At 55.0% G+C, this 25,257-nt stretch overlaps 2 protein-coding genes across 2 annotated transcripts in view; one reads left to right on the top strand and one right to left on the bottom strand.

The window, feature by feature from the left end:
- The first annotated feature begins 693 nt into the window (after positions 1 to 693).
- Positions 694 to 7,488, top strand: LOC146340327 (T-cell surface glycoprotein CD3 gamma chain-like). The gene is made up of 6 exons (XM_084860607.1): positions 694 to 878; positions 2,568 to 2,603; positions 3,220 to 3,417; positions 4,544 to 4,675; positions 4,955 to 4,998; positions 6,400 to 7,488. The coding sequence occupies exons 1-6, from the start codon at positions 800 to 802 to the stop codon at positions 6,463 to 6,465; spliced, it is 555 nt and encodes a 184-aa protein (XP_084716733.1). The 5' UTR covers positions 694 to 799; the 3' UTR covers positions 6,466 to 7,488.
- Positions 6,798 to 25,257, bottom strand: part of CD3E (CD3 epsilon subunit of T-cell receptor complex) — a 32,262-nt gene continuing 13,802 nt past the window's right edge. The window contains exons 3-8 of the mRNA XM_084807093.1: positions 12,735 to 12,857; positions 11,144 to 11,170; positions 10,013 to 10,237; positions 9,670 to 9,837; positions 8,933 to 8,979; positions 6,798 to 8,686 (exon numbers count right to left, since the gene is read on the bottom strand). Of these exons, the coding sequence (XP_084663219.1) occupies positions 8,630 to 8,686; positions 8,933 to 8,979; positions 9,670 to 9,837; positions 10,013 to 10,237; positions 11,144 to 11,170; positions 12,735 to 12,857 (647 nt within the window). The 3' untranslated portion in view covers positions 6,798 to 8,629. The remainder of the gene's footprint in view (positions 8,687 to 8,932; positions 8,980 to 9,669; positions 9,838 to 10,012; positions 10,238 to 11,143; positions 11,171 to 12,734; positions 12,858 to 25,257) is intronic.

Here is a 25,257-nt window from a genome sequence, read left to right as displayed (position 1 = left end):
TGGGTTCCCGGTCAACAGCTGGTCGGCCACTGTGTGAAAAGAATGCTGGACTAAATGGACCCTTGTTCTGATCCAGCAGGGCTCTTATGTTTTTAACTTTCTGTTTGCATCAACCCTCAGCTCATAAAAAATGTTCACTGTGCTATAGACATGTCCATTCATTTATTCATTCTGAAAAAGGTTATTGAAACTATCTGTTTTAAGTTTTGGATAAAGGTTTAAATAACAGCACCTCATAAAGGATATTGCAGTGCTGGGAAAGGTGAAGAAAAGGACAACCAAAATGATCAAGGGCCTGGAGCAACTCCCCTGTGAGGAATGCTAACAACATTTGGGGCTCTGTAGCTTAAAAAAATGGCAAGTAAGTGGGGACGTGATAGAGGTGTACAAATTATGCACGGTTCTGGGATCTCATAATAGAAGAACCACGAAGCCGAATGGTGGGAGATTCGAGACAGATAAAAAGGAAGGACTTCTTCACCATCCTTTCCAAAGGTCCTCTTTTAGCCAGGATCTGTTTCCTGCTCAGTTCTAGGCTGTTTTTCCTAGCAGTAGTAGGTGGAGATGATTCAACACCGTTTTCTCAGAAGAGAGGCCTCTTCTGCAGCACCTCTGGCCTCTTTCAACATGCTGGGGGGAGGTCCCAACCCACAGGCTTCCTGTAGCAATCTGACTGCAGAGAAGTTTCCTTGCACAGTGCGGCAGGCAGCAATAGTCACAACAGCTTTTTTGGTATTTGTGCAAACTGGGCAATTTCCCACTGACAAGGAGGAAGGGGATCACCAGGGAATCACCCCAAATGGCTTCACCTCGAAGAAAGACCACGGGAGGCAGCCACCATCTCCTCTGTGTAGCAGCCCTTGGATTGCTCTTCAAAGGTAGGGCTTGACTCCAGGATAAGCCACCCAGTGGGCAGGGCCAGAAGGCCACAGAGTCCTCAGGACAGGGGTGGAAAAGGCAGAAAGTTGGGAAGGCAGAAAGAGGCTGGCAGCCCACGCGCCTTGGAATGCTTCTTTCCCATATGGGATTGGTCTACAGTGGTCCTTTAGAACGCTCCTGAAAATCGGCCCATCGTGGCACCTTGCCACCTGCTTGAAAGGAGGAAGATCCCTGCCACATTTATTTTATTTATTGATTGCATTTATACCCCGCCTTTTTTCCTCTTGCAAGGAACCCAAGGCGGCTGACATTATCCTCCTCCTCTCCATTTTATCCTCACAACAACAACCCTGTGAGGTGGGTTGGGCTGAGAGTCTGTGACTGGCCCAAAGTCACCCGGTGAGCTTCCATGGCCGAGTGGGGACTAGAACCCGGATCTCCCGGCTCCCAGTCCAACACTCTTGCCACTACACCACACTGGCTCATTTGTGTGCTGGCCTCCATCCTGACAGGAGCAGGCTGTCGTGGCTGATGCCACCTGGTGCACAGCCTCTCCCCACGCCCAGAACCCCCCACCCCCAGACGGGCAGAGCCTTGCCCAAAAGTCCAGCAGCCTCTGCCACAGTGAGTTCCATTGAGCCACCCAGATGAAGAGCCCTTGACAGATGCTGACCCCTCCATGAACGTGCCTTGGCCCCTTTTAAAATGGTCTGCATTTGCGACCATCACTGCATCTTGTAGTTAATTATCTGTTGAGTGAGAAATGTCCCTGTGAGCCTGCCCTGAATCTCCTGCCATTCAGCTTCATGTACTGACCCCCTTTGGGGTTCTAGTATGATGAGAGAGGGAGAAAAACATCTCTCTGTCCATGTTCCTCAAACCAGGCATGATTCTCTAAACCTCAAACCTGTCCCTTCTCCTCAGGTGTCTCTTTTCTAAACAAAAAAGCCCCAACTGCACGGATTCCCTGATTCCGACAGCTGCCTGGCCCCAGCGCTTTGATGCCCTTTCCAGGATAGGGCTGGCTGTATTCCAAATGCATCCACTCCACAGCCTTGCATTCTGGCCATCTTATTTTCAGTGCCCTTCCTAGTAAAGCAACGTCTCCTCTCATATGTACCTGCTTGGACCCTTGGATCCTCTTCAGAGGCCTTCCTCTGGGCACCATCACCACAAGAGAGAGGGCCCTCTCAGTGGTGGCACGACACTTCTAGAATAGTGCTTGCTTGGTGCCTACACTGTTATCTTTTGGCACCAGGTAAAGACCTTTCTTTTCTCCCAGGCATTTTAGATTGTATGGCTGTTTTTATATATCTGACATTGGTTTTCCTGTGCTGGTTTTTTAATTGCATTTTACGATTTTAGCTTTATGTAATCTCAGAAATCTTCTGTTTGGGGGCAGATTAAAAATCTAGTAAATAAATAATCCCAGCCATGGCATTTGCCTTTTCTATGGCCACTTAGATGTACAGATTTGATGTTCCATTTTGGGTGTGACATGTGGCGAAGTTGGAGGAAGCAGGCTGTGGTCCTGATCCGTGGCTGTGTCCAGGTCTGGGAATAGTCGGCAGTCGATGACATTATTTGGCCCACAGATCCCAGCAATCAGGGCCAAGCCAGCTTCCTGCACCCAGTTCCTGGTGCCCGGTCCGTGTTTCTCCATGCGTAACACCCTCTCTCCCTTTCAGGCGTCTCCGTGGCTGGAAATGCTGCAGCTTCAGGAGGTAGGTTCGTCCTGCTTTCCCAGGGCACGGTCCTGGCGGAGCACCAAGGATGTGTCTGTCTCAGAAGCAGGGGAAGTAGGGTGGCCTCTTCACGGTTGCCCTCTGCCACTGGTCAGCTCTTTGGGGCAGCCCTTATCGCTGGCCCGTTCTTGTAACCTGCAGAGACGCCCCCAGCTCCGGAGCTTGGGAGCTGACCGTGGAACCCCGGGTTTCAAAGGCCTGAGGTGCCCCGGGGAGGGCCCCGCGGGAAGCGGCCGTGGTGGGCCTTCGCTGCTCGAGCCGTCGGCGGACTGCAGCGCCTGGGCGGGAAGGCGCCGCAGGCTGCCAGGCCCAGCACACGCCCTGGGCCCCGCCGGATGCGGCCGGGCGCGCTACGGGGCGGACGTGCCTCGGAGCGCGCCGCACGAGGCTGGCGCGAATGTGCCCCGCGGCGCGCGAGGGACGGGCGAGGCGGGGAGCCGGGGCAGCCCGGGCGGAAGCCCGGAGGAGAGCCGGCCGCGGCGCGGCGCGGCGCCTTCTCGGGGTGGGGCGCGTCTGCCGGGCCGCGGCCGCGCGGGAGGCCTCCGCCCGGCGCCGCGCCCGCCGGCCCGCGCGAACCTCCGCACTCGTCCGGCAGGGTCATCCGTGAGCGTGAAGCAGGAAGGGCGACGCATCACCCTGCGGTGCGAAGCGACGGCGGACGAGGCCGCGTGGAAGAAGGACGGGGTGGCCCTGAGCCTCGGGGGAAAGGAGCTGCCCCTGGGCCCCGCGCTGGGCGACCCGAGAGGCGTCTACAGCTGCGATAACGCCTCCTCTCTGCAGGTGTTCGTCCGAAGTGCGTGAGCCTCCTCGGCCCCCGCGGGGCGGCCCCGCGAAGCGCGCTGCTCCGGGGCGGCGCGCGGCCAGGGCAGGGCGCTTGCTCTGCCGGCCGTGCGGCGCCGAAGGGCCCCGCTGGGCACAGCTGCGCCGCCGCGGCGACCTTCCCTTCCCTTCCCTTCCCTTCCCTTCCCAGGGTCAGCATGGGTGGGCTTTGGAAATGTTCTGTGTGGGTAACCGACTCCCCGGAGGAGCCTTCTGGGCAAGATGAAATCAGGCATGGGGGAAGCCATTAGGGTCTTGACAAAGGCAAAGCCCACAGGCACGAAAGAGGCCCGGCAGAGTTGGAGGAAAATTTGGTAACGTTTCCGATGTCACCTCAAAGTTCAGCATTTGTTAGGTGTTTGTCTCATCTTCACGGGTTTGTTTTCTAATTGGTTAAATGAAATAAGTGATCTTAGTACAAAAGCAAGCATTTTTCTATCCGCTGTTGCTTGTCAGTTCTCAGATACTAAATGCATGCAAATACTTCTGCCCATCAGCTGTCCAATACTAAATGGTGTTGCTGTCAGCTATACATCACATCAGCTGCAACTGTGATTTAAAATCTAATACTAAACATTGATATCAAATGTCAAATATTGTTGGATGTCAAATAGTGGTTTCAAAGCTAGAATACTCTGCAGAGGAGAATTTTGGGGAACAGGTGTTTTTCCACTCTACTGCCAAGCTCCTCCTGCAGGCTTGATTTTTCCTGGGGGTGGGTGATACCTTGCCAACAACTGTGCTAGAGGTTGGGAGGGAGGGGGCCTCAGGGCTGCAGCCGAGCTCCATTTCTAAAGGAAGAGGGAGGCATGGGGGGGGGGTCTATCTGCCTGGAAACTGCATCGTGACCTGGACAGGCTTCCCCTTCATCTCAGATGGGGAGAGCCTGTTTGTGGTCACCTAGCAGCGAGGGGCAGGCAGTTTGCACATAGAATCATGGAATCGTAGGGTTGGAAGGGGCCTACAAGGCCATTGAGTCCAACCCCCTGCTCAGAGGTACCCTCCACTCAAATGAAGCCATGTGTGGGCCAATCCTGAATGTGCTGTTGGGCATGTGGCGGTGGGAGCTGGGCAATGCTCAGCGCTCTCTCTTGCCACAGTGTGCCAGAACTGCATCCAGCTGAACCTTCCCACAATCATCGGGCTTATGCTAGCCAGCCTCGTGGCCACGTCATTCCTGGCTGTCGCCGTGTACTGCATTGGTGCAGAGGAGTCGGGCCGGAGATCTCGAGGTGAGGGATGGGCTGTGGAGGGCACCTTCTCTGGAAGAGGAGCAACGTCCCTTTTGCCATCTTGCAGTAGACCCCCACTCCCACTGTGGGTGTCTGGGAAGGGCCACCTCGCCTTTGGTAACAGAGGGCTGGGATCCACAGGGCTCCTACCCCCACCCCCGGACTCTGGGACCCCAAAGAGCCCCCAGGTAGTCAGCTTCCCACTTTTGCTGACCCTTTGCTCCCCCTGCCATTCATTCAGTTTGGCACAATCTCAGGTTTCCATTTTTGCATTTGTAGCTTCTGATAAGCAGACTCTGCTGGCCAGTGATCAGCTGTACCAGGTGAGTAGAGCCTCTGGTTCTGCACTGGGCCTCCCCCCCGCCCCGTGATTTGCCTCCGCAGAGATGTTTGGCGGGCAGTCCTTCCCCTGAGGGTCTTCCTTGGACGTCACCTGCCTCTTGCACCCCATGACATGGCTCTCACTGCGCCTGTCTGAAGGCCCTTGAGGTGCTGGGCACAGGGTCCATCCTCTGGAGAACCCCCCCGAACACACACTCCCTTTTCTTTAAAAAGCAAATTTCTTGCCCTTGTGGCCAGAGATAATCCTCCAAAAGGGCTCAGCACAAGACCCTGTGGCGCCTGAGGTAAAGACCCCAGAGGGACCCCTGTGCAACAACAGGGAGAACAAATGCAGCCCCCAGCCAGCCCCCGGCTACTGTGCGCTTGGCCTGGCCCCGGCCTGCTGGAGGCACCGGGGGTGACTTCTGGGGCTCCGCTCCTGCCTTGCGAGCCACCTTCACACAGCCTGCCTGAAGTGCCTGGCTAGCCTGTGCAGCATCAGGCACAGCAGCGCTGCTGGTGAAGGAAGGGGGTCGTCGTCACGTGCGTGTGTGTGTGCATGCAAGACAAATGGCTAGGATTTGCTGGCCCAGGGCACATGGCGGTCACCGCTGGCTCTGGGAAAGGATGTCGCTGCTCCTTCCTGGAGCAAGGCAGAAGAAGCCAACTCTCACTGACAAGGGCGTCTGTAGTTCTGAAGGTGCCATAAAAGATGAGCCTTACGAAGGAGTTCCACCTGTGCTGACCGTGCTACTGTTCCAGTATGAGGAAAGATGGAGGCAATCTTGGGGAAACACTGATACGTCACGGGCTCATGGAAGCCACCATCAGGGACTTCCAGGCGACGCTTCCATGGCAGTGCCGCCGCCGCCCTGCCTCATTCTCACATGTTTATGGAGGGTCCAGACAATGTCGCCGTCTACTTGTGGCCCTTCCATGTTTTTTACTTCTTCCATATTTTTCGTTAAGCAGAAAATCCATTAAGGAGAAAAAGATGGCAGAGCTGCACAATTCCTTCCAACTGCTAGCACTAGGACCCCACCCCCGTCTGTGAGCCCCCCGTTGCCTGGCCTCCCTTTAAAAAATGAATGAACAAAGGAAAGCCAGGCTCAAGAGCGTGTGTGGAGCAGGCTATGGTTGCTTTTGCTGTAGCGGACTGATGCAGCCGCCACACTGGACGTGGTTGTAGCCACAATCGTGAAGTGGAGCCTCCACATTCAGAGGCAGTGTGGGCTGAACAGTGGGGGAGGGGCTTCCAATGCAACCCACCTACTGGGCAAACGGTGTCATCCCTGTCTTAGGGCGTGGCTGTCTCCTCCTCGGTCAGTCCCCTGGTGTTGTTAGCAGGGCAGATGAAGAAACCTAGGCCCCGATTCTAAGCGCAGGCCTTTCTTTCCCTCCAGCCTCTTGGAGAACGGAACAACGGGCAGTACAGCCACATTGGAGTAGCCAAGACCCGCCACCGGTGAAAGGAGGACGAAGTGCTCTGCTCCTGCGCGTCCTGCCTAGCCTTTAACTTGATTGGATTGCTGACTGACCATTGCTACTTTGGTGACCAAGAGTTTGGGAAGGAACACTGTTTCAAGCAGTAGATAAGGATGCAGTCTAAAGCTTTCTGGGCATTCATTTCAGAAGGGGACACCTGTTTTGTGCACTGAGTGAATGGGTGAGCCGCAGCTCTCCACCCCTTTTCCAATCCACCCATGATTTTAAGCACTCCTGTATCTAAAAAGTCAACAGGTAGAATATTGCATAGTGCCCATTTCTTTGCTAAATTGAAGAGCTGTTTTTGAGGGGGTGGCAACCAGTATGCGCATGTTAAAAAACACAGCTCCAGCTTGCCTAGAGGGGGGCAGCATTGCAGGACAGTGAATTGGAATCGGAGGCTGGAGCTTAGGGGCTCCCTTTTTTAGGAACAGAAAATGAAGGAAAAATGCAGCTGTTTTTGCCTCTTTGCAACTAACATTGTGTTTCTTACGTCTCGTCGCTGCGCACCTGATATCTTCCTTAATAAACATGTTTGCTGGTTTCCTTTTTAAAAGTTGTGTGGTTTCAAATGCACACTCACTGGCTCACTCTGAGTGCTTCAGCTCCAGTTGCTTGCACAAATGCGCAGCCACACAGGAGATGTTGATTCACGTGGCAGAGGAGCTGCACAGCGGGCACCATTTGCAGGCTGGGGGCGTTGTTGCGTCTTTCTTGAAGTGCAGCTGCACTTGCTCTGACCACATCCTGTGGAATGAGCACAGTACCTGGGGGCCCAGCATTCTGACACGGCCCACAGTTCTCCCTCCCTGCCACAGCCACCACTTCCTGTGCCGAGCTGCCTCCCTGAGGGGCTGGTGGAGGAGCTCTCTGTGTGGCCCCTGTCCCACCTTGGGTGGGGGATCCTGTTTGGTGTGTTACCAACAGGACCTCACGGGGCCCTGATTCCCCCAGATGGCTCCTCTGGCTGAGGCTGGCCTGCACTCTCTCTATGGCCTGTGATGGTAATCATAGAACAGAATCGTGGAATAGTAGGGTTGGAAGAGGCCTACAAGACCATTGAGTCCAACCCCCAATACAGACTTGTCCCCTGGGTCTGCTGATGCCCCTGTGACCAACACCGCCTGGCCTGGTGCTGCCTTTTCAGCTGCCTTTCCCCTTTGGACATCACCTGCTGCAGTTCTTGCCTTCTGCGGCCCACCTCCTTCCCACTACACCACTCCCATGGCTTTTCCAGTGTCTCCTATAGGTAACCAATGCACCAGGGGTCCTCAGCAAGAAGGAACATACCAGGACAGAAAAGAATCACAGGTGGAGTCTGCGGGACAGCATACTGGGCCAGGAGGAGCTTTATTGGGATGCCTTGCAAGCACAACGCAAACAAGCAGGGATGCAGGTCTTCTCCAAAGAGCGGTGCTGCTGTGGCATGGGGCAGATCCCGTTGGCCCCCTGGGGTGCCCAAGTGCAGGATGCGCAGCAAGGGAGGCCAGAGGGCGGGCGGGCCAGAGGGCGGTGGGCGGCATGCTCCGCTGGACTGCCATCGCCGGTCGCAGGAGCCTTGCGGGCGGGTCTGACTACAAGCAGCCTGAAGGGCTGATACAGGAACAGCTGGAGCGGGGGGCTCCTTAGGTGAGCCCAGCTGCTGGCCGCCCCCCAAGTCAAAAGCTCGAGAACTGGGGCAAACGCCCCTGTCCAGCTGCCCCACCACCACTCCCCAGCAATCGGGTCCTGCTCTGGACAGGGGGCTGTGGATTCCAGAGAACCTGAGTAGGTGCAGGTTTGGTGCCCCTCGCCCTCTGCAGCTCTGTGAACTGCCCAGGTGTGGGAAAGGGCTCTGGGGAGCTCTCTCCGCCCTAGCAGCACCTCCGTCTCCACAGCAGGCCGAAGGAGCTCCAGCCACGGCCCGAGTGGAGGCGCGCCACCCCTCTGGGCCGTGGGAGGGGCTGGGAGAGGCTGCCCCTCCTGAGGCACCCAGGGCCACTCACGGGATGGCGCTGAGCTGCCCAGGAGAAGGATTTTCTAGCCTGCGAAGCCTGCCAGTGCCAAGGGGGGGTGAGGGCGATGTGGCTGCACCCGACGAGCCTCCTTGCCAGCCAGCACGGGAGGGGCCCCCTCGCAGCGCTTCTCCTCTGGCGCACGTGGCCTGCCTCAGAAGGCCCTGGGCTCCAGCCCGGCGTACACCTCGCGCTGGCCTTTCCGGATGGGCTGGAGGAACAAACAGCAGCCGTTGCTCCCTGTGGGCCTCTGGGGGGTGGGGCACGGTCCCTCTGGGGGGCGCTGGCCAGGAGCGCGAGGGGCTCCAGGCGGCTGCCCAGAGAAGAGCAGGAGACCTTGCCATGGCTGTGCCCAGCCCCGGCGATGGCGCGGCAGCACCCTGGCTCCCGGGGGCCTGAAGGCCGGAGGCTGCCCCCCTGGGATTCTCCCTCCCCAGCACTCCAGCCCTGCGCTCACCTCGTAGTCCGGGTTTGGGACCGGCGGGGGACGGTCCGCTTTTTGGCCTGGAACAAAAGGCAACGGGCGCGGCGATTACCACGGCCAAGAGTCGGGGGTGGCTGTCATCCCAGGCGGGTAGCGGGGGGAAGCCGGCTGCTGTCCACGTGACGAGGGCCCTGCTGGGTGCTCCGCGGTCGCCTCCGCCGTCTCCCCCCGGGCCCTGCGCCTCGATGGAGCTAGAAGGCCCCGCCCGAGGCGGCTGCCCGGTGCTGCCGCCAGGTTCGCGGGCGGGCGCCTGGGCCGGGCCGCGTCAGGCCCCCTCCTCTGGCGCTTGGGTGGCCTCAGCCTCTCGCTCGCCCTCGCTGGCGCGCACCCTTCCCTCGCCCCGTCTCAAGGGCAGCGGGCCGAGAAAGGGCCCGTCTCCCCGTCGCCGGCAGCCAGCCAGCCAAGGGCCTCCCCTCCCCTCCCCGCCCGGCCCGGCCCGGCCCGGCCCCTTGCTCCCTGGGCGAGGCGGCGGGGGGCCGGCTGAGAGCCGCCCCATCCCTCGCGGGGCGCTGCCAGACGCGGGCAGCGCTCCCGGGGCCGCCAGGGCCTGGCCAGAGGAGCGACGGGAGCAGCGGCGGGCGCGCGCAAGGCGGCGCGATGCCCCGCGCCGGGGAGGGCCTGGCGCGAAGGGCGCCTCGGCGCGTGGGGCCGAGCAGGGCGACGCCGGGGCGGCTGGCGGCGCTGGGCCTCTTCCCGGCGGGGGCACTCACCTCGCGGCCGCCCGCGGCCGCCCCGCTTGGCAGGCGCCGCGCCGACGCCGGCTGCGCGGCTCCTGCTGCAGTAGTAGGCCAGGACCAAGGCGCCCACGGTGACGAGCAGGTCAGCCCCGACGACGCCGGCCACGAGCCCCACGCCCAGCTCCACGCAGCCTTCGCACACTGCCCGGGAGAGACGAGGCGTCAGGGCGCGGCGGGCGCGGAGCCGCGGCCGGCCTGGCTCCAGCCGAGGGCTCGCCGCGCTGCGGGGCGCTCCCGCCCGGAGGAGGCGCGCCGGGCAGCCGCGCTCCTGCGGGCAGAGCTCCGCTGCCGCGGGCCTGCCGTGAGCGGCACTGACCTCTGGCCTTCAGGAAAACATCCCGCGCGGCGCCGCCGCCTTCGCAGCGGAACACTTTCCCCCCCTCGATGGCCCGCAGCGCCTGCTCCGTTGTGATGGTCAGGGGCTTGGATTCCGTGGAGTTCGGCTCCTCCCTGTAAGTTTGCCCCTCTTTCCCCTTCCATTTGAACGTCTCCAGGGGGCAGGAGAGAGTCACACCCTTGCCAGAGAAATCCACGCTGATCTCTGGCGGATGAGAAAGAAGAAAGGGGGCCCTGGGGCAATGGCCAAAGGCCCCCGCTCTGCCCCGCCCGCCCTCCGCAGCTCTGGCTGCAAAGAGGCCCCTTCGTGAGCTGCCCCTCTGACGCCCCCCCCCGCTGCCGCCGCCGCGCCTGCGGAGGAGGAGGAGGCCTTGAGTGGGGAGAGGAGCCGCAAATCTCCGCATTTTTAACTTGGAGCAGTTCTGACTTTGCCATCTATTTGAACGGACAGTTGCTGTTTTAGTTTGTCACGCAAGTTCATATTTTTTTCTCTTTAATTTTAGTTGTACCTTTATATTGTTCCTTGCTACTTTGTGAGCTGCCAAATTTTTGTAGAAGGTGCAGGGTACGTAAATAAATTACCTCCCTAGGTAATTGGAACCAATTCCCTGGGGAGGTGGTGGGCTCCCCCACACTGGAGGCATTCAAGACCGGGCTGGACAGCCACCTGTCAGGGATGCTCTGACTTGGATTCCTGCACTGAGCAGGGGGTTGGACTCAATGGCCTTGTAGGCCCCTTCCAACCCTCCTATTCTGTGATTCTATGAAATAAACCAGCCAGCCAGCCCACTCTCTTGTGAGGGGCAGGTGGCCAAGCCCCAATCCAGAGCAGGGCCTCGACAGGAGAGAAAGTTGAGAGGAAGTCCGCTTCCCCAAACCTAGTGGCTGCAAAGAAGCCATGCTCAACTAGGCTGGGCTAGGTGAAAAGGAGGCAGGGCTTCACCCAGTGTGGGGAAGGCTGGATCAGTGCCCTGAATCTCCCATTTCCCAGTCCCCCCAATGCCTTGTCTGACCAGCATACAAATCCTTAGCAGCACCATCCCAAACCACCTATGCAAAGGAACTCTTGAAAGAAGCAGTCTATGACAGTGGTGCAAGCAAGCTCCCTTACCTCCAATCTCTCCCCTGATCGGTGTGGCTGTGAAGGGAAAAAGAGAGCTGCAGTGAGGACCTGGCCATCCAAGTACCAGTGAGCTCCCCCCGCCCCTGCCATGCCAAAAGCAAGGCCACCCCCTTTGGCCCATGTTAGCAAAGTTGCTTCTTCTGGGAACTTTGTCACAAGGGCACTGGAGGGAGGGCAAGGCTCCTGCAGCTCCGATTTAAATTCTTCCCCACCCCACCCCCGAGCCCCCTCCATGCACTGCTCTTCCTACAGCAGCTGAGAGCTGACTGATAGGCTCAGCCTAGTTGCAAATCCTTTGCAGGGGTGGAATTGCTGGAGGGATCCTAGAACGCCCCCAGCGATAGGTTGCAAAACTCGCAAGCAGGCACTGGCCATCATCATCCCAGCCTGGAAACCCAAAGAAGGGAGATCCAAAGGCCTCTCTTGGTCTCCGGGACCATTCTGACCTTGCGTGTGCCTGGGGGATGGATTCACTTGCTCCATTCTGCCAGGCCAGGCAGCTTGTAAGCCAGTTCCAGCTGTCCTGTTCAAAGGATCCACCTGCTCTTTCAGTGAGGAGAACCCTCGGCTTCACTGGGTCAACAACATGCACTCAGATGGAAGCAACGGCATCTTTTTGCTTGGCTCATCTGTGCTGTGAATCCCCCTGCCCAAAGCAGGCTGCTGTGGAGCCTGAAAGTCTGCGCCCATGTTGAGAACCTCAGTTGGTCTGCTCGCTCTGTTGTTGTTCTGAGTGACTAGACCAGCTCGAAGAATCTTGCCCCATGCTTGGATCCCCCCTGTTCCTGTGCTGATTGCTTGCTACCACAAATGAGGTTGTCTATCACACTTCCTGAAGAACTAGCCTGCCAAGAGGAAGAGGCCCCCAGCCCCCCTTTGGCCTCGTGCTTCAGCCTGCCTGCCCTGGGGGGAGATTGCCACCAATCCAGGGTCCCCATGGGACTGCAAACAGGGCTGATGCAGGGAGGGCTCTCTGGCTGCGTGGGCACTGTTCATCCCAGAGGAGAAGCCCAGGCTAGTTCTGGCTGGCTGATCTGCAGTGGCCACTACCCTACCCCCACCCACAGCTCCCCGGACCACCACTCCAGTGCCACAGACTCTACATCCCATCCACAGACTCTGCATTAGCTGCCTCCCCAAAACCACCCATGGGAAAACCCAAGCACTTGGGCTGGGAGGGTGAGAGTTTGGTGGAAGGAGGGGAAATGACTGTTGTTAAATCACTACTAGATTCAGGACAGGCAAAAGGATGGGTTACTTCACACAACAGGCATTTAATTGACCCCAGAAATTCTCTGCCAGAAGATGGGGTGCTGGGTGCTGGTGGGTGGCTGCCATTGGCTTAAAACAATGTTTTAAACGTATTCATGGGGTGGAGGGGTCTGTAAATGGCTGTGAGTGAAACGGAGTCCCAGGTGTGGTGGCCATGTGCCATTGTGGGCTTCTGGGCCCATCTAGTGGGCTGCCACTGGAAGCCCCTGGACTAGAACGACCCAGCCGACTCTCTTGATCCAGCAGGGCTCTGTGTAGGTTCGGATGTGCCCCCAGCCCTTTTCCCGAGACAGCCGCTCGTACTTACGCAAGCACAGCAAGAGTGCCCCCACAGCACCACGCCAGATGGCCAGGCGCATTCTTTGTTTTTTTGCTCGTCCCACGGCTGTCTTAGGGTTCTCCCGTCCGATCCGTGCCACTTGGTTTGCGTCTGAAAAGAGAAAGAGGCGGGAAGCTTTTGAGGTGTCCCAGAACTGCTGAGTCTGGCTAGTCTGCAAGCACAGAGAGACGACGACGCGGGGTTTCCAGCGCCACAGCCTCGGAGCAGCTCGACACGCCTGTGCAGCGCACGCCAGCCAGGAAATGCAGGCGCGCGAGGCGGCTGCCGCGGCCCATCGGGAAGAGCAAGCGGCTGCCGACCGCTGAGCACCTCCTGGGGCCTCTTGCTGAGCGCCGAGCCGGCTGGTCCCGGAGCCAGGTCCAGGTTCAGCCGGCTCGCTCCTCTGAGGCGAGTGCAGTCTCTGCCTCGGTTTCCCCGGGTCAGCCTGCCAGATACTGAGTATTAGCCCGTTTCTCCCTGCTTGGCTCCCATCAAATTCCAAAGCCCTTGAGCTGCACTCCAGTTTACAGTAAGGCATGTACTGAGGAGTGACAGTGGGCTGAGGAAGGCAGAAGGGAACGGTTAAAAATGCAGGAGAAAAGGGCCAAGCGCTGACACGTCCCCTCCTCCTGGGCCTGAGCCCTTCCCAAGATCCTCTCTGGCTCTCCTGTGGCAGGGCTTGAATTTTTATTTTTTTGTTTATTAAATTTCGTAATCGCCCATTTGGCTAGTCACCCAGCCACTCTGGGCGATGTACAACAATAAAACAGTTAAAACAATAAAATCCTACATTAAAAACATCATAAAAAATACCCTAACCTACCCCAAATGCCTGCCTGAACAACCACATTTTTAATGCGTGGTGGAAGCTCATTAAAGTGGGGGCATGGCAGAGTTCCCTAGGGAGGGAGTTCCACAGAGTGGGGGCCACCACAGAGAAGGCCCTCTCCCTCGTACTCACCAGTCTAGCTGTCCTGGCTGATGGGACGGAGAGAAGGCCATCTGAGGCTGATCTTGTTCAGCGGCCTGTCTGGTGTTCTGGAGGCACTCCTTAAGATAAGCTGGGCCAGAACCATATAGGGTTTTAAAGGTCAAAACCAACACTTTGAATTTGGTCCGGAAAACAACTGGTAACCAGTGCAACTCCTTCAGCACTGGAGTGATGGGATCTTGCCAGCGGCTGCCTTTCGTCAGGCGAGCAGCCGCATTCTGTACTAGCTGCAGCTTCCGAACTGTCTTCAAGGGTAACCCCACATAGAGTGCATAACAGCAGTCTAAATGAGAGGAGACCAGGGCATGTACTACCGATGGGAGCAGATGGTCGGGAAGGTAGGGGCACAGCCACTGTAACAGATGGAGTTGGAACAGCGCTGTCTGGCTCACAACTGACACCTGAGTCTCCATGGACAGCTGGGAGTCTAAAATATCCCCCAGGCTGTGGACCTGGTCTTTCAAGGGTAGCCGTACCCCATTCAACACCAGGTCAACATCCCCCAACCTCCTGTTGTCTCCCACCAAAAGTACCTCGTCAGGGTTCAGCTTCAGCTTATTCCTCCCTATCCAGCCACTCACCGTCTCCAGACATTTGGACAGGGATTCTACGGCCAACCTTGGTGAAGATTTGAAAAAGGGGTAGAGCTGCGTGTCATCCGCATATTGATGACACCGCACCCCAAACCTCCTGATGATAGCCCCCAGCAGCTTCACATAGATGTTAAATAGCATTGGGGAGAGGATGGAACCCTGTGGCACCCCACAAGTGAGCGGCACAGGTCCAAAACCTCCTCTCCCAGTGCTGCCCTCTGGTACCTGCTGGAGAGGAAGGACCGGAACCACCGTAATACGGTGTCTCCAATGCCCAACCCCTCCAGGCGGCCCAGGAGGATACTGTGGTCAACGGTATCAAAAGCCGCTGAGAGGTCGAGGAGAATAAGGAAGGTGCCCCTACCTAGAGCCCTCCTCATATCATCCACCAAGGCAACCAAGGCCGTTTCTGTCCCATTCCCAGGCCTGAAGCCTGACTGAAATGGGTCTAGATAATCAGTTTCTTCCAAGTGTGCCTTCAACTGCACCGCCACCACCCCGCTCAATCACCTTGCCCCAAAATGGCAGATTCGAGACTGGGCGAAAGTTGTTCAGAACTTGGGGATCCAAGGAGGGCTTCTTTAAGAGTGGTCTTATCACTGCCTCCTTAAGGGCTGATGTCATGACTCCCTCCTCAAGGGAGGCATTCACCACCACCCTGATCCCCTCACCCAATCTTTCCCTGCAGCCCATAATGAGCCAAGATGGGTAAGGATCAAGTAAGCAGGTGGTCAGCCTTACAGATGAGAACACCTTGTCCACTTCATCAGAAGGAAGAAGCTGGAACCGATCCCACAAAACCGGTCTGCCACAGACCGCCTCTTGCTCACTAACTGTATCCACAGCACACGGAATAACACTCCAAATTCATGTGGCAATGGGGGCCTCCTTTCAAGAGCCCCGTGGGCTCTGGCACTCCACCCTGTGATCCTTGTGGGCCCCTCCTGCCCAGCAGGACACCCCCCCTTTCCTCTTCGCTAAGGCTCGTGGAAGAAAGCTGTCCAAGCTTGTTGGACTGGACTAGCTGGAGAGGTCTCCAGGCTAGCTGCTGCCACAAGATGTGGTAACGGCCGTGGGCGAAGATGGCATTGGAAGGGGATTAGACAAATTCATGGAGGAGCGGGAGGAGGAGGCCATCAGGGGCTATGACTTATGTGGGCCAACGGGGAGTATTGCTCTCACATCCTGGTTGTGAGCTTCCCATTGGGCCATCTGGACGGCCAACATAGGACCAGAGGTACCCGTGGTCTGGTTCAGCTGCAGGGCTCTTCTTACACCCCCTCCTCACAGCCCTTGAATCCAGCTCACCTTGTGCCAAAGACCGACACCGGGGTGGAGAACCCCTGGCCCTCCATGGATCCCAACCTCCAGGGTCCCCAGGAGGCCCATTTGCCGTAGCCCCACCCCTGTATTCACTTATTATTAGTTCAGGGCAGAAGCCCTCCCAACGCAGCTCACAGCAATAAAATACATAAAAACAGTTAAAATATTAAAAGCGATTAAAACATAAACACAATGCAATAGCAATAAAAGCAACAATAAAAGCCGACAATGAAGCCAGCAGCAACAACAGTAGCGATAACAGCAACAGCAGTGGTCATATCAAGAGAAGGCCAGTGTAAAATAATACATTTCCTCACTCCTAACTGAGCAGAGCAAAGGAAGCTGCTCCAGCTGGTCTAGGGGCTATACAAGCAAGTGTGAGGAGGCGCCCTAGCGGCCTCTTTCAGTAGACTCCAATAGCCAACTCAAGACACAGACGAAAGGATTCTTTTCAAGGCTTTAATCCTTTTACAACTTAATGACTATTTCAGATGCTAATCACCAGCGACTAAGCAAGGAACAGCAGAGTAGCCTATGCTCCGAGTAGGCAGTTGATCCCTGTTTGAAGGAGAGTCACTTGAAGACCCTGAACTTATGGGCTAGGGAGAGATCCTCCCTCTTTCCCTTGGGTCCACGGGAGGCGGCCGTTGCTTGCGCGCCAAAAGGGCGCTACGCCTCCTTTCCGTGCCCTCCGTCGCTCTCTGCGCTGAGCATCTAGCAAGCCCCGTTCCCGCACTTTCTCACTGCTAGGATCACTATCTCAGGAATGCCGGCAGGAGGAATCTCTGCCAGCTGCTGTGCCTGTGAGGGATGAATTGACTCCTCTCCCATGGATTGCTGATCCTCCTCAGAATCAGAACTGCTCTGGGGTTCTATCAGCTCAGTTTCCACCCTGACAGCAAGCAAGCTCCCAGAGAGTGGGCGATCAGAGCAAGCAAACAGGGAGAGCAAACAGGAGTTCGGCAGGGGAGGTCAAGGGGGAGGGCCATAACATTTTTCAAAATTTATTTTTCTTGTAACACACACTTGCATACTGGTGGGACTCTGTTGTTAACCTCCAGTGAAAAGAGGACAAAGCACAGGCTATCTCAGTACAATCAGAAAGCTAGAAACAAAAAGGGAATATAGACTGTGGAAGGAAAAGAGTCTCCAGTGGTGGTGACCTGCAAGGTGTGTGCAGTGTTTGTTTTCTTGCCTGAGATCAGCATGGCCTACACGTGCAACACGTGCAAGTTGATCATGCTGTTGGAAGAAAAAATAAGAGGGTGAGTGTCGACTCTCCAGGGAATAAGCGAAGACGGAGAGTTCTTAGAATGGTGGAACTACAGCACCAAAGAGAGGTACAGAAGCCAGAAGAGCAACAGCAAGCTGAGGCAGAAGAGGAAAATGCTGAGGCGAGAAAAATGCAGTAGAGGATACTCCTTGGAAAAGGGTGACAGTTAGGAGCAGAAGACCTAGAAGCCACTCTGCACCAGTGGAGGTGGTGGAACTATGGAACCGTTTCCAGGTACTTGAGGATGAGACTGGAGAACAGCCTGCAGAGGAAGAATCACAGGGACCCCGCATGAGAGCGAGCAAGAGGCTGCAGGTCAGTCAAGCAGAGTCAGTCAAGCAGAGGCGCTGTTTCCCGCCTCCCAGCTGCTGGTCCAGGGACTACAGAAGCAAGCAAGCTCCCAGAGAGCGAGCGACCAGAGCGAGCGAACAGGGGGAGCAAACGGGAGTTGGCCAGGGGAGTTGCAGTGGTAGAAGAGACAAAGGAGACAGAGGCAAAGAGGTAAGTGGGCTGCAGGAAGCCCCGTGGGCTGCCCTTTGTCCTTCTGAGTGGCTGTGAGCTCACCAGGCACTCCTGAGAGCTCCAACTGAATAGGGGGTGTGTGGCCTGAGTACTCCCAGCAGCTGATTGGGCGGGAAGCTTCAGTCTGTTTCCTGCCTCCCAGCTGAGCAGAGCAGAGCAGAGCAAGCTGCTCCAGCTGGTCCAGGGACTACAGAAGCAAGCAAGCTCCCAGAGCGCGAGCAACCAGAGCGAGCGGACAGGGGGAGCAAACAGGAGTTGGCCAAGGGAGTTCGGCAGGGGAGGTCAAGGGGGAGGCCCCTAACATTTTTTCTTCTTTTTTAACTAACTTTTTTTTTCATTTATTTATCTTGTAACACACACTCCCACACCAGTGGGACTCTGCTTTTAACCTCTACTGAGTAAAGGAGCAGGCACAGGCTAGTCTAGAACAATCACAAAGCTAGACACAAAAAGGGAAAAGAGGCAATGGAAGGACAGGACTCTCCAGTGGTGGTGACCTGCAAGGTGTGTGCAATGTTTGTTTTCTTGCCTGAGAACAGCATGGCCCACACCTGCAACAAGTGCAAGTTGATCACGCTGCTGGAGGAAAAAGTAAGTGGACTGGAGCAGCAAGTGTCAACCCTCCGGGGAATAAGAGAACACAAAGAGTTCTTGGACAGAATGGGGGAACTGCAGAGGCAAAGGGAAGACCAGGGGCTTGAAGAGCAACAGCAAGATGAGGCAGAAGTGGGAAATGCTGAGGTGAAGAAAAATGGAGTAGAGGATACTCCTTGGAAAAGGGTGACAGTTAGGAGAAGAACTAGACGCCACTCTGCACCAGTGGAAGCAGTGGAGCTGTGGAACCGATTCCAGGTACTTGTGGATGAGACTGGAGGACAGCCTGCTGAGGAAGAATGACAGGGGAACCTGCATGAGAGCGAGCAAGAGGCTGAAGGTCAGTCAAACAGAAGCAATGAAACCCAGTCTTACAACAAGAAAAAGAGAAGAGTGGTAGTAGTGGGAGACTCCTTGTTGCGTGGGATTGAAACCCAAGTATGTCAAGAAGACCCATGGACTCGCCAGGTATGTTGTCTCCCGGGAGGACAGATTAGAGACGTGACTGAAAGGTTGCCTGCACTCATAACGCCCACTGACAGGTATCCCTTTCTTCTCATCCATGTGGGAACAAATGATACCGTCAAGCGGAGCTACGAAGAAATCACATCAGATGCTGAAGCTTTGGGAAAGAAACTCAAGAACTCTGGGGCCCGGATAGTTTTCTCATCCATCCTTCCAGTAGTTAGAAGAGGGATAGAAAGGGAACGAAAAATACTCCGGGTGAATGACTGGCTACGAAGGTGGTGCCGACGAGAGAGATTTGGATTCTGGGACCAGGGCTATACTTCCTGGAAGATGGGCTGTTGGCAAGGGACAGGTTGCACCTCACAAAGGATGGGAAGAATGTGTTTGGCCACAGCATGAAGAACTTCATCAGCAGGGCTTTAAACTGAATCCTACGGGGAAGGGAGATGTAATGTTGGGGGTAACAATGGACGTAGGAGCATGCACTGCACTGGAGAGAACAGCTCTGATAGCACCCAATAATAGTCTTCAGACACATGTAGGAAGAAAGCCAGACTATGAAGCACATGGTCTTCCATGTCTATATACTAATGCCCAGAGTATGGGAAACAAACAGAACGAACTTGAACTCTTAATACAGGAGGGAAATTATGACTTCATAGGTATAACTGAGACTTGGTGGGATGACTCTCATGACTGGAATACAGCAATTGAAGGATTGAACTTGTTCAAAAAGAATAGGAGGAACAGAAAGGGGGGTGGGGTTGCACAGTATGTGAAAAATACATATATCTGCACAGAAATGCAGGAGGATGAGCTTGGTAGCCCCATCGAGAGCATTTGGATCAAAATTAATGGAGCAAAGAATAAAAGGAACCTGGTGGTCGGAGTCTACTACCAGCCACCCAACCAAGGAGAAGACGAGGATGAAACTTTTGAAAAGCAAATAGCCAATGTTTTAAGGAAGCATGATGTAGTAGTAATGGGGGACTTCAGTTTCCCCAATATTTGTTGGGAGACAAATTCTGCAAAACATGGCCCCTCCAGGAAATTCCTGACTTGTGTGGCGGATAACTTCCTCCTACAGAAAGTAGAGGAAGGAGCTAGAGGATCGGCTATCCTTGACTTGATCCTAACCAACAGAGATGACTTAGTGGATAAAGTAGCAGTTACAGGAACTCTGGGGGAAAGCGACCATGTTGTACTTGAGTTCTTGGTTCTAAGGGAAGCAAAAGCGAAGTGTAGTCAAACGCGTACCCTGGATTTTAGGAAAGCTGATTTTCATAAACTCAGAACTATGATCAGTAAGGTCCCATGGCAAGCGACGCTAACGAGAAAAGGAGCCCAAGATGGGTGGGAGCTTTTAAAAAAGGAAATTCTCAAGGCACAATCACAAACAATTCCAACAAGAAGAAAAGGTGGAAGACAACAGAAGAAACCGATGTGGCTTCACAAAAAGCTTAGGGATGACCGGAAAACAAAAAAGGACACAGATAGGAAGTGGAAAGAAGGCCAAGCTACAAAGGAAGAGTACAGGCAGGTAGCACAGAATTGCAGGGATGGCGTCAGGAAGGCTAAAGCTGAGAATGAGCTCAGGTTAGCAAGGGATGCTAAAAACAACAAAAAGGCTTTCTTCAGCTACGTGCATAGTAAAAGGCAGAGGAAAGAAATGGTGGTTCAGCTATTACATAAGGATGGCAAAACGATAACACATGACAAAGAAAAGGCAGAGGTGCTCAATTCCTACTTTGGCTCAGTCTTCTCCCAAAAGAGGATCTATCACCCCCCTGGCAAAGGCGATGTACAGGCTGAAGGGGCAGGATTGCAGCTGGAGATCGATAGGCATATGGTCAAGGAACACCTAATTCCTTTGAATGAGTTCAAGTCTCCAGGCCCAGATGAACTGCATCCTAGAGTAATAAAGGAACTGGCAGAAGAATTCTCAGAACCGCTGTCTGTTCTCTTTGAAAAATCATGGAGGACCGGTGCCACATGACTGGAGGAGGGCTAATGTTGTCCCTGTCTTCAAAAAGGGTAAAAAGGAGGAACCTGGGAACTACAGACCAGTCAGTCTGACATCAATCCCTGGGAAAATTCTGGAGCAGATGATGAAGCAATCCATCTGGAAGCACCTTGAAAACAATGCAGTGATGACTCGAAGCCAACTTGGATTTGTCAAAAACAAGTCCTGCCAGACGAATCTGATCACATTTTTTGATCAAGTAACCTCCCTTGTAGACCTTGGGAATGCTGTAGACATCATATACCTTGACTTCAGCAAAGCTTTCGACGAAGCGCCCCATGATCTCCTGATGAGCAAACTAGCTCGAAGTGGGCTAGATGAAACACCTCTCAGGTGGATCCACAGTTGGCTACAGAATCGGACTCAAAGAGTGCTTATCAATGGGACCTTCTCAAGCTGGGGAGAGGCAACGAGTGGGGTACCGCAGGGCTCAGTCCTGGGCCCAGTGCTCTTCAACATTTTTATGAATGACTTGGAGGAGGAGGTGCAGGGAATGCTGAACAAATTTGCAGGTGACAAAAATGGGGCAGGATAGCTAATGCTTTGGAAGACAGAAACAAAATTCAAAGTGATCTGGATAGACTGGAGTGCTGGGCAGAAAACAACAGAATGACATTTAATGGGGACAAATGCCAAGTTCTGCACCTAGGAAAAAGAAACCAAATGCACAGTTACAAGATGGGGGATACGTGGCTCAACAACACTACAAGTGAGAATGATCTTGGAATTGTTGTCGATCACAAACTGAATATGAGCCAACAATGGGATGTGGCTGCCAAAAAGGCAAATGCTATTTTGGGCTGCATTCATAGAAGCATCGCTTCCAAATCCCGGGAAGTACTAGTTCCCCTCTACTCAGCACTGGTTAGGCCTCATCTGGAGTACTGTGTCCAGTTCTGGGCACCACACTTTAAGAAGGATGCAGACAAACTGGAGAGGGTTCAGAGGAGGGCAACAAGGATGATCAGGGGACTGGAAACAAAGCCCTATGAAGAGAGACTGAAAGAACTGGGCGTGTTTAGCCTTGAGAAGAGAAGACTGAGGGGAGATAGGATAGTGCTCTTCAAGTACTTGAAAGGTTGTCCCAGAGAGGAAGGCCAGGATCTCTTCTTGATCATCCCAGAGTACAGGACATGGAATAATGGGCTCAAGTGACAGGAAGCCAGATTCCGGCTGAACATCAGGAAAAACCTCCTGACTGTTAGAGCAATATGACAATGGAACCAATGATCTTACGTGACTGAAAGGTTGCCTGCACTCATAAAGCCCACTGACAGGGATCCCTTTCTTCTCATCCATGTGGGAACAAATGATACCACCAAGCGGAGCTACGAAGAGATCACGTCAGACTTTGAAGCTTTGGGAAGGAAACTCAAGAACTTTGGGGCCCAGATAGTTTTCTCATCCATCCTTCCAGTAGTTAGAAGAGGGATAGAAAGGGAACGAAAAATACTCCGGGTGAATGACTGGCTACGAAGGTGGTGCCGACGAGAGAGATTGGGATTCTGGGACCACGGGCTATATTTCCTGGAAGATGGGTTGTTGGCTAGGAATGGGTTGCGCTTCACAAAGGATGGGAAGAATGTGTTTGGCCACAGCATGAAGAACTTCATCAGCAGGGCTTTAAACTGAATCCTACGGGGAAGGGAGATGTAATGTTGGGGGTAACAATGGATGTAGGCGCATGCACTGCAATGGAGAGAACAGCTCTGATAGCGCCCAATAATAGCCTTCAGACACATGTAGGAAGAAAGCCAGACTATGAAGCACATGGTCTTCGATGTCTATATACTAATGCCCAGAGTATGGGAAACAAACAGAACGAACTTGAACTCTTAATACAAGAGGGAAATTATGACCTGATAGGTATAACTGAGACTTGGTGGGATGACTCTCATGACTGGAATACAGCAATTGAAGGATTGAACTTGTTCAAAAAGAACAGGAGGAACAGAAAGGGAGGTGGGGTTGCACTGTATGTGAAAAATACATATGCACAGAAAAATGCACAGAAATACAGGAGGAGGAGCTTGGTAGCCCCATCGAGAGCATCTGGGTTGAAATAAATGGAGCAAACAATAAAAGGAACCTGGTGGTCGGAGTCTACTACCGGCCACCCAATCAAGGAGAAGACAAGGATGAAACTTTTGAAAAGCAAATAGCCAATGTTTTAAGGAAGCATGATGTAGTAGTAATGGGGGACTTCAATTTCCCCATGATCTCCTGATGAGCAAACTAGCTCGAAGTGGGCTAGATGAAACAACGATCCAGTGGATCCACAGTTGGCTACAGAATCGGACTCAAAGAGTGCTTATCTATGGGACCTTCTCAAACTGGGGAGAGGTAACGAGTGGGCCCTATGAAGAGAGACTGAAAGAACTGGGCCTGTTTAGCCTTGAGAAGAGAAGACTGAGGGGAGATATGGGGATGGGCAACCTCCACAGAGTGAGAAGGGGTGACACCCGGTCACCACACGGGGTGGGAAGGGCTGTCTCTAGCCCTGGCCGAAACATGGGCTCTACACCTGCACAGCCAGGGAGCCCCCCCCCCCGCCCCCGCCAGTGTGTCCATGCCTCTAGGACCAGGCACAGGGAAGCGGATCTGAGGCCCCAATCCACGGCTCCCAGGGCAGAACGAGGGAGAGACGGGCCGCAACAACGGGACGGTATCCAGTGCACGCGCCAAGAGGCTGAGTCTTCAGAAACGTTCCTGGGAGATTTTAACACGCCAGGCAGAAAAGGCCAGACGCATGGGTAGGCCTCTGGGGCCGGAGCCAGTGCCACACCTCTCTGAGTGACCGTCAGCACAGTCTGGGGGATGTGCTGCATGTCAGGGTGGACACTGAGCCCATAGAATCCCAGAGTAGTTCTGATTCTGAGGAAGAGCAGTCGCTCCAGGGAGAGGAGCGCGCTCTGCTTTCCCAGGGCCCACAGCTGGCGGAGATTCCTCCCACCAGCATTCCTAGACTTGAAAGCAGTCCAGGGAGTGACCGAGCAGAGATAGCAGACTTAGTGGATGCGCGGCGCAGATGCAGAGAGCGGCGCCAAATGGAGAGCGCAGAAAGGAGGCATAGCGCCCGGTTGGCGCTCAAAGAACGGTTGCGCCCAGAGAATCCAAGGGAAAAGGGGAGGGATTCTCCCTAGTCCTTATATTCAGGGGTCTGCCAGTAATTGCCTTTCAAATGGGGACCAACTGTTTCAACTTAGGGCATAAGGATGCTGCTGCTCAGATCTAGTTGCTACCTGTAGAGTTGTTAAGTTGTAAAAGAAGAATAAAGCTTTGAAAAGAATCCCTTTGTCTGCGTCTGGACTTGGCTACTGGATTAGACTGAGAGAGCCCTCCAAGGAGCCCTTGACACTGCACATCCGGGGGATTCTTCACAGTGCAGCTGAACGTCCCATTGTCGTCCAGCGTCGGGTTGGCAATCGTAATGGAGGCATCCCTCTTGGCCAAGTTGCCAGCCCAGGAGACCCGGCCACGGAAGGTGCCCCTCTTTGTTGGGTAAGCATCGGATTGGTAGTGGAAGATCTAGAGGGGTTGGAGAGGGTGAGTGCTGCACCCCACGGTGGCCAAGAAGCAGATGCATGTGGCCCCCATGGCTCCAGGAGCCAGACCCCCAGCAGGGCTCCACAGCACATCCCAGCCGCAGACACACCTTTTGCTGCAGGGAGGAACAGCTGCTCAGGGCCCCCAGAAGCGCTTTGATCAGCACCACAAGACAGCAGCAGGATAGAGGCCTGCAGCCCCTGCCCCCACCCTGCTTAAGCAGCAGGGGAGGAGGCCAGCCCAGGTGCCCTTCTGCCTGGAGTTAGAGGACAGGCACCAAGGCTCACTCACCGGCTGCAAACTGCCCCCGGAAGGCCAGGATCTCTTCTTGATCATCCCAGAACTTGATCATCCCAATGGGCTCAAGTTACGGGAAACCAGATTCCGGCTGAACATTGCGGGGGGGGGGGGATTCTGGACTGTTAGAGCAGTACTGTGATGGAACCCATTCGCTAGGGAGGTGGTGGGCTCTCCCACACTGGAGGCATTGAAGACGAGGCTGGACAGCCCTATGTCGTAGTTGCTCTGACTTGGATTCTTGCCTTGAGCAGTGGTTGGACTCGATGGTCTTGCAGGCCCCTTCCAACCCTACTATTCTTTGATATTATTCTGTGAAGATGTTCCAAGGAAAACTTCAGAAGGAGCCAGTTGAAATGCATGTAACATGAAAGAGGGCAGATCCAACCCCAACTGCTGCATTGCACAGCTGGGGGGGGGGGATGAGAGTAATTACAGGGGAGGGGAGAATGCTGGGGAGGCAGAAGTGTCCTTGTCAGGGGCTGTGTGGCTGCAGCAAAGCTTAGAGCTGATTCACCCCAGCCCTGATGGTTCCATCTGTCAGGACAAACAGAGGGAGAACAGGCTGAGATGCAACCAGTCCGTTTCTGTCAGATCAGCTTTCTGACAGAGGAGGAAGCACAAAGTGCCTTTGTGGGGCTGGCACAGCTCCCCCTCCCGACTCAGAGCAGGAACTTGTTGAGCGATCCTCCTCGCTGCTGCATGTTGAGGCCTGGCATGCCTCCTGTAGCCACAGAGCCAGCAGCCTCATGCACCACCAGAGGAAATCCATGCTAGGAGTCCACAGCCGCAGCCTGTCAGGTTCAACAGTCTGGCTGGGGGACAAGCTGTGCATGCACAGGGCTGGGGAAATGGCAGGCCATCGGGGGGGCACTGGCCTT

Source organism: Heloderma suspectum, chromosome 6 (genome assembly GCF_057233095.1).
Source record: "Heloderma suspectum isolate Gila_16-S chromosome 6, 16-S_ref, whole genome shotgun sequence".
Classification (NCBI taxonomy): Eukaryota; Metazoa; Chordata; class Lepidosauria; order Squamata; family Helodermatidae; genus Heloderma; species Heloderma suspectum.
The sequence above is the reverse complement of the archived record's forward strand: the minus strand, read 5'-3'. Positions and strand labels throughout refer to the sequence as shown.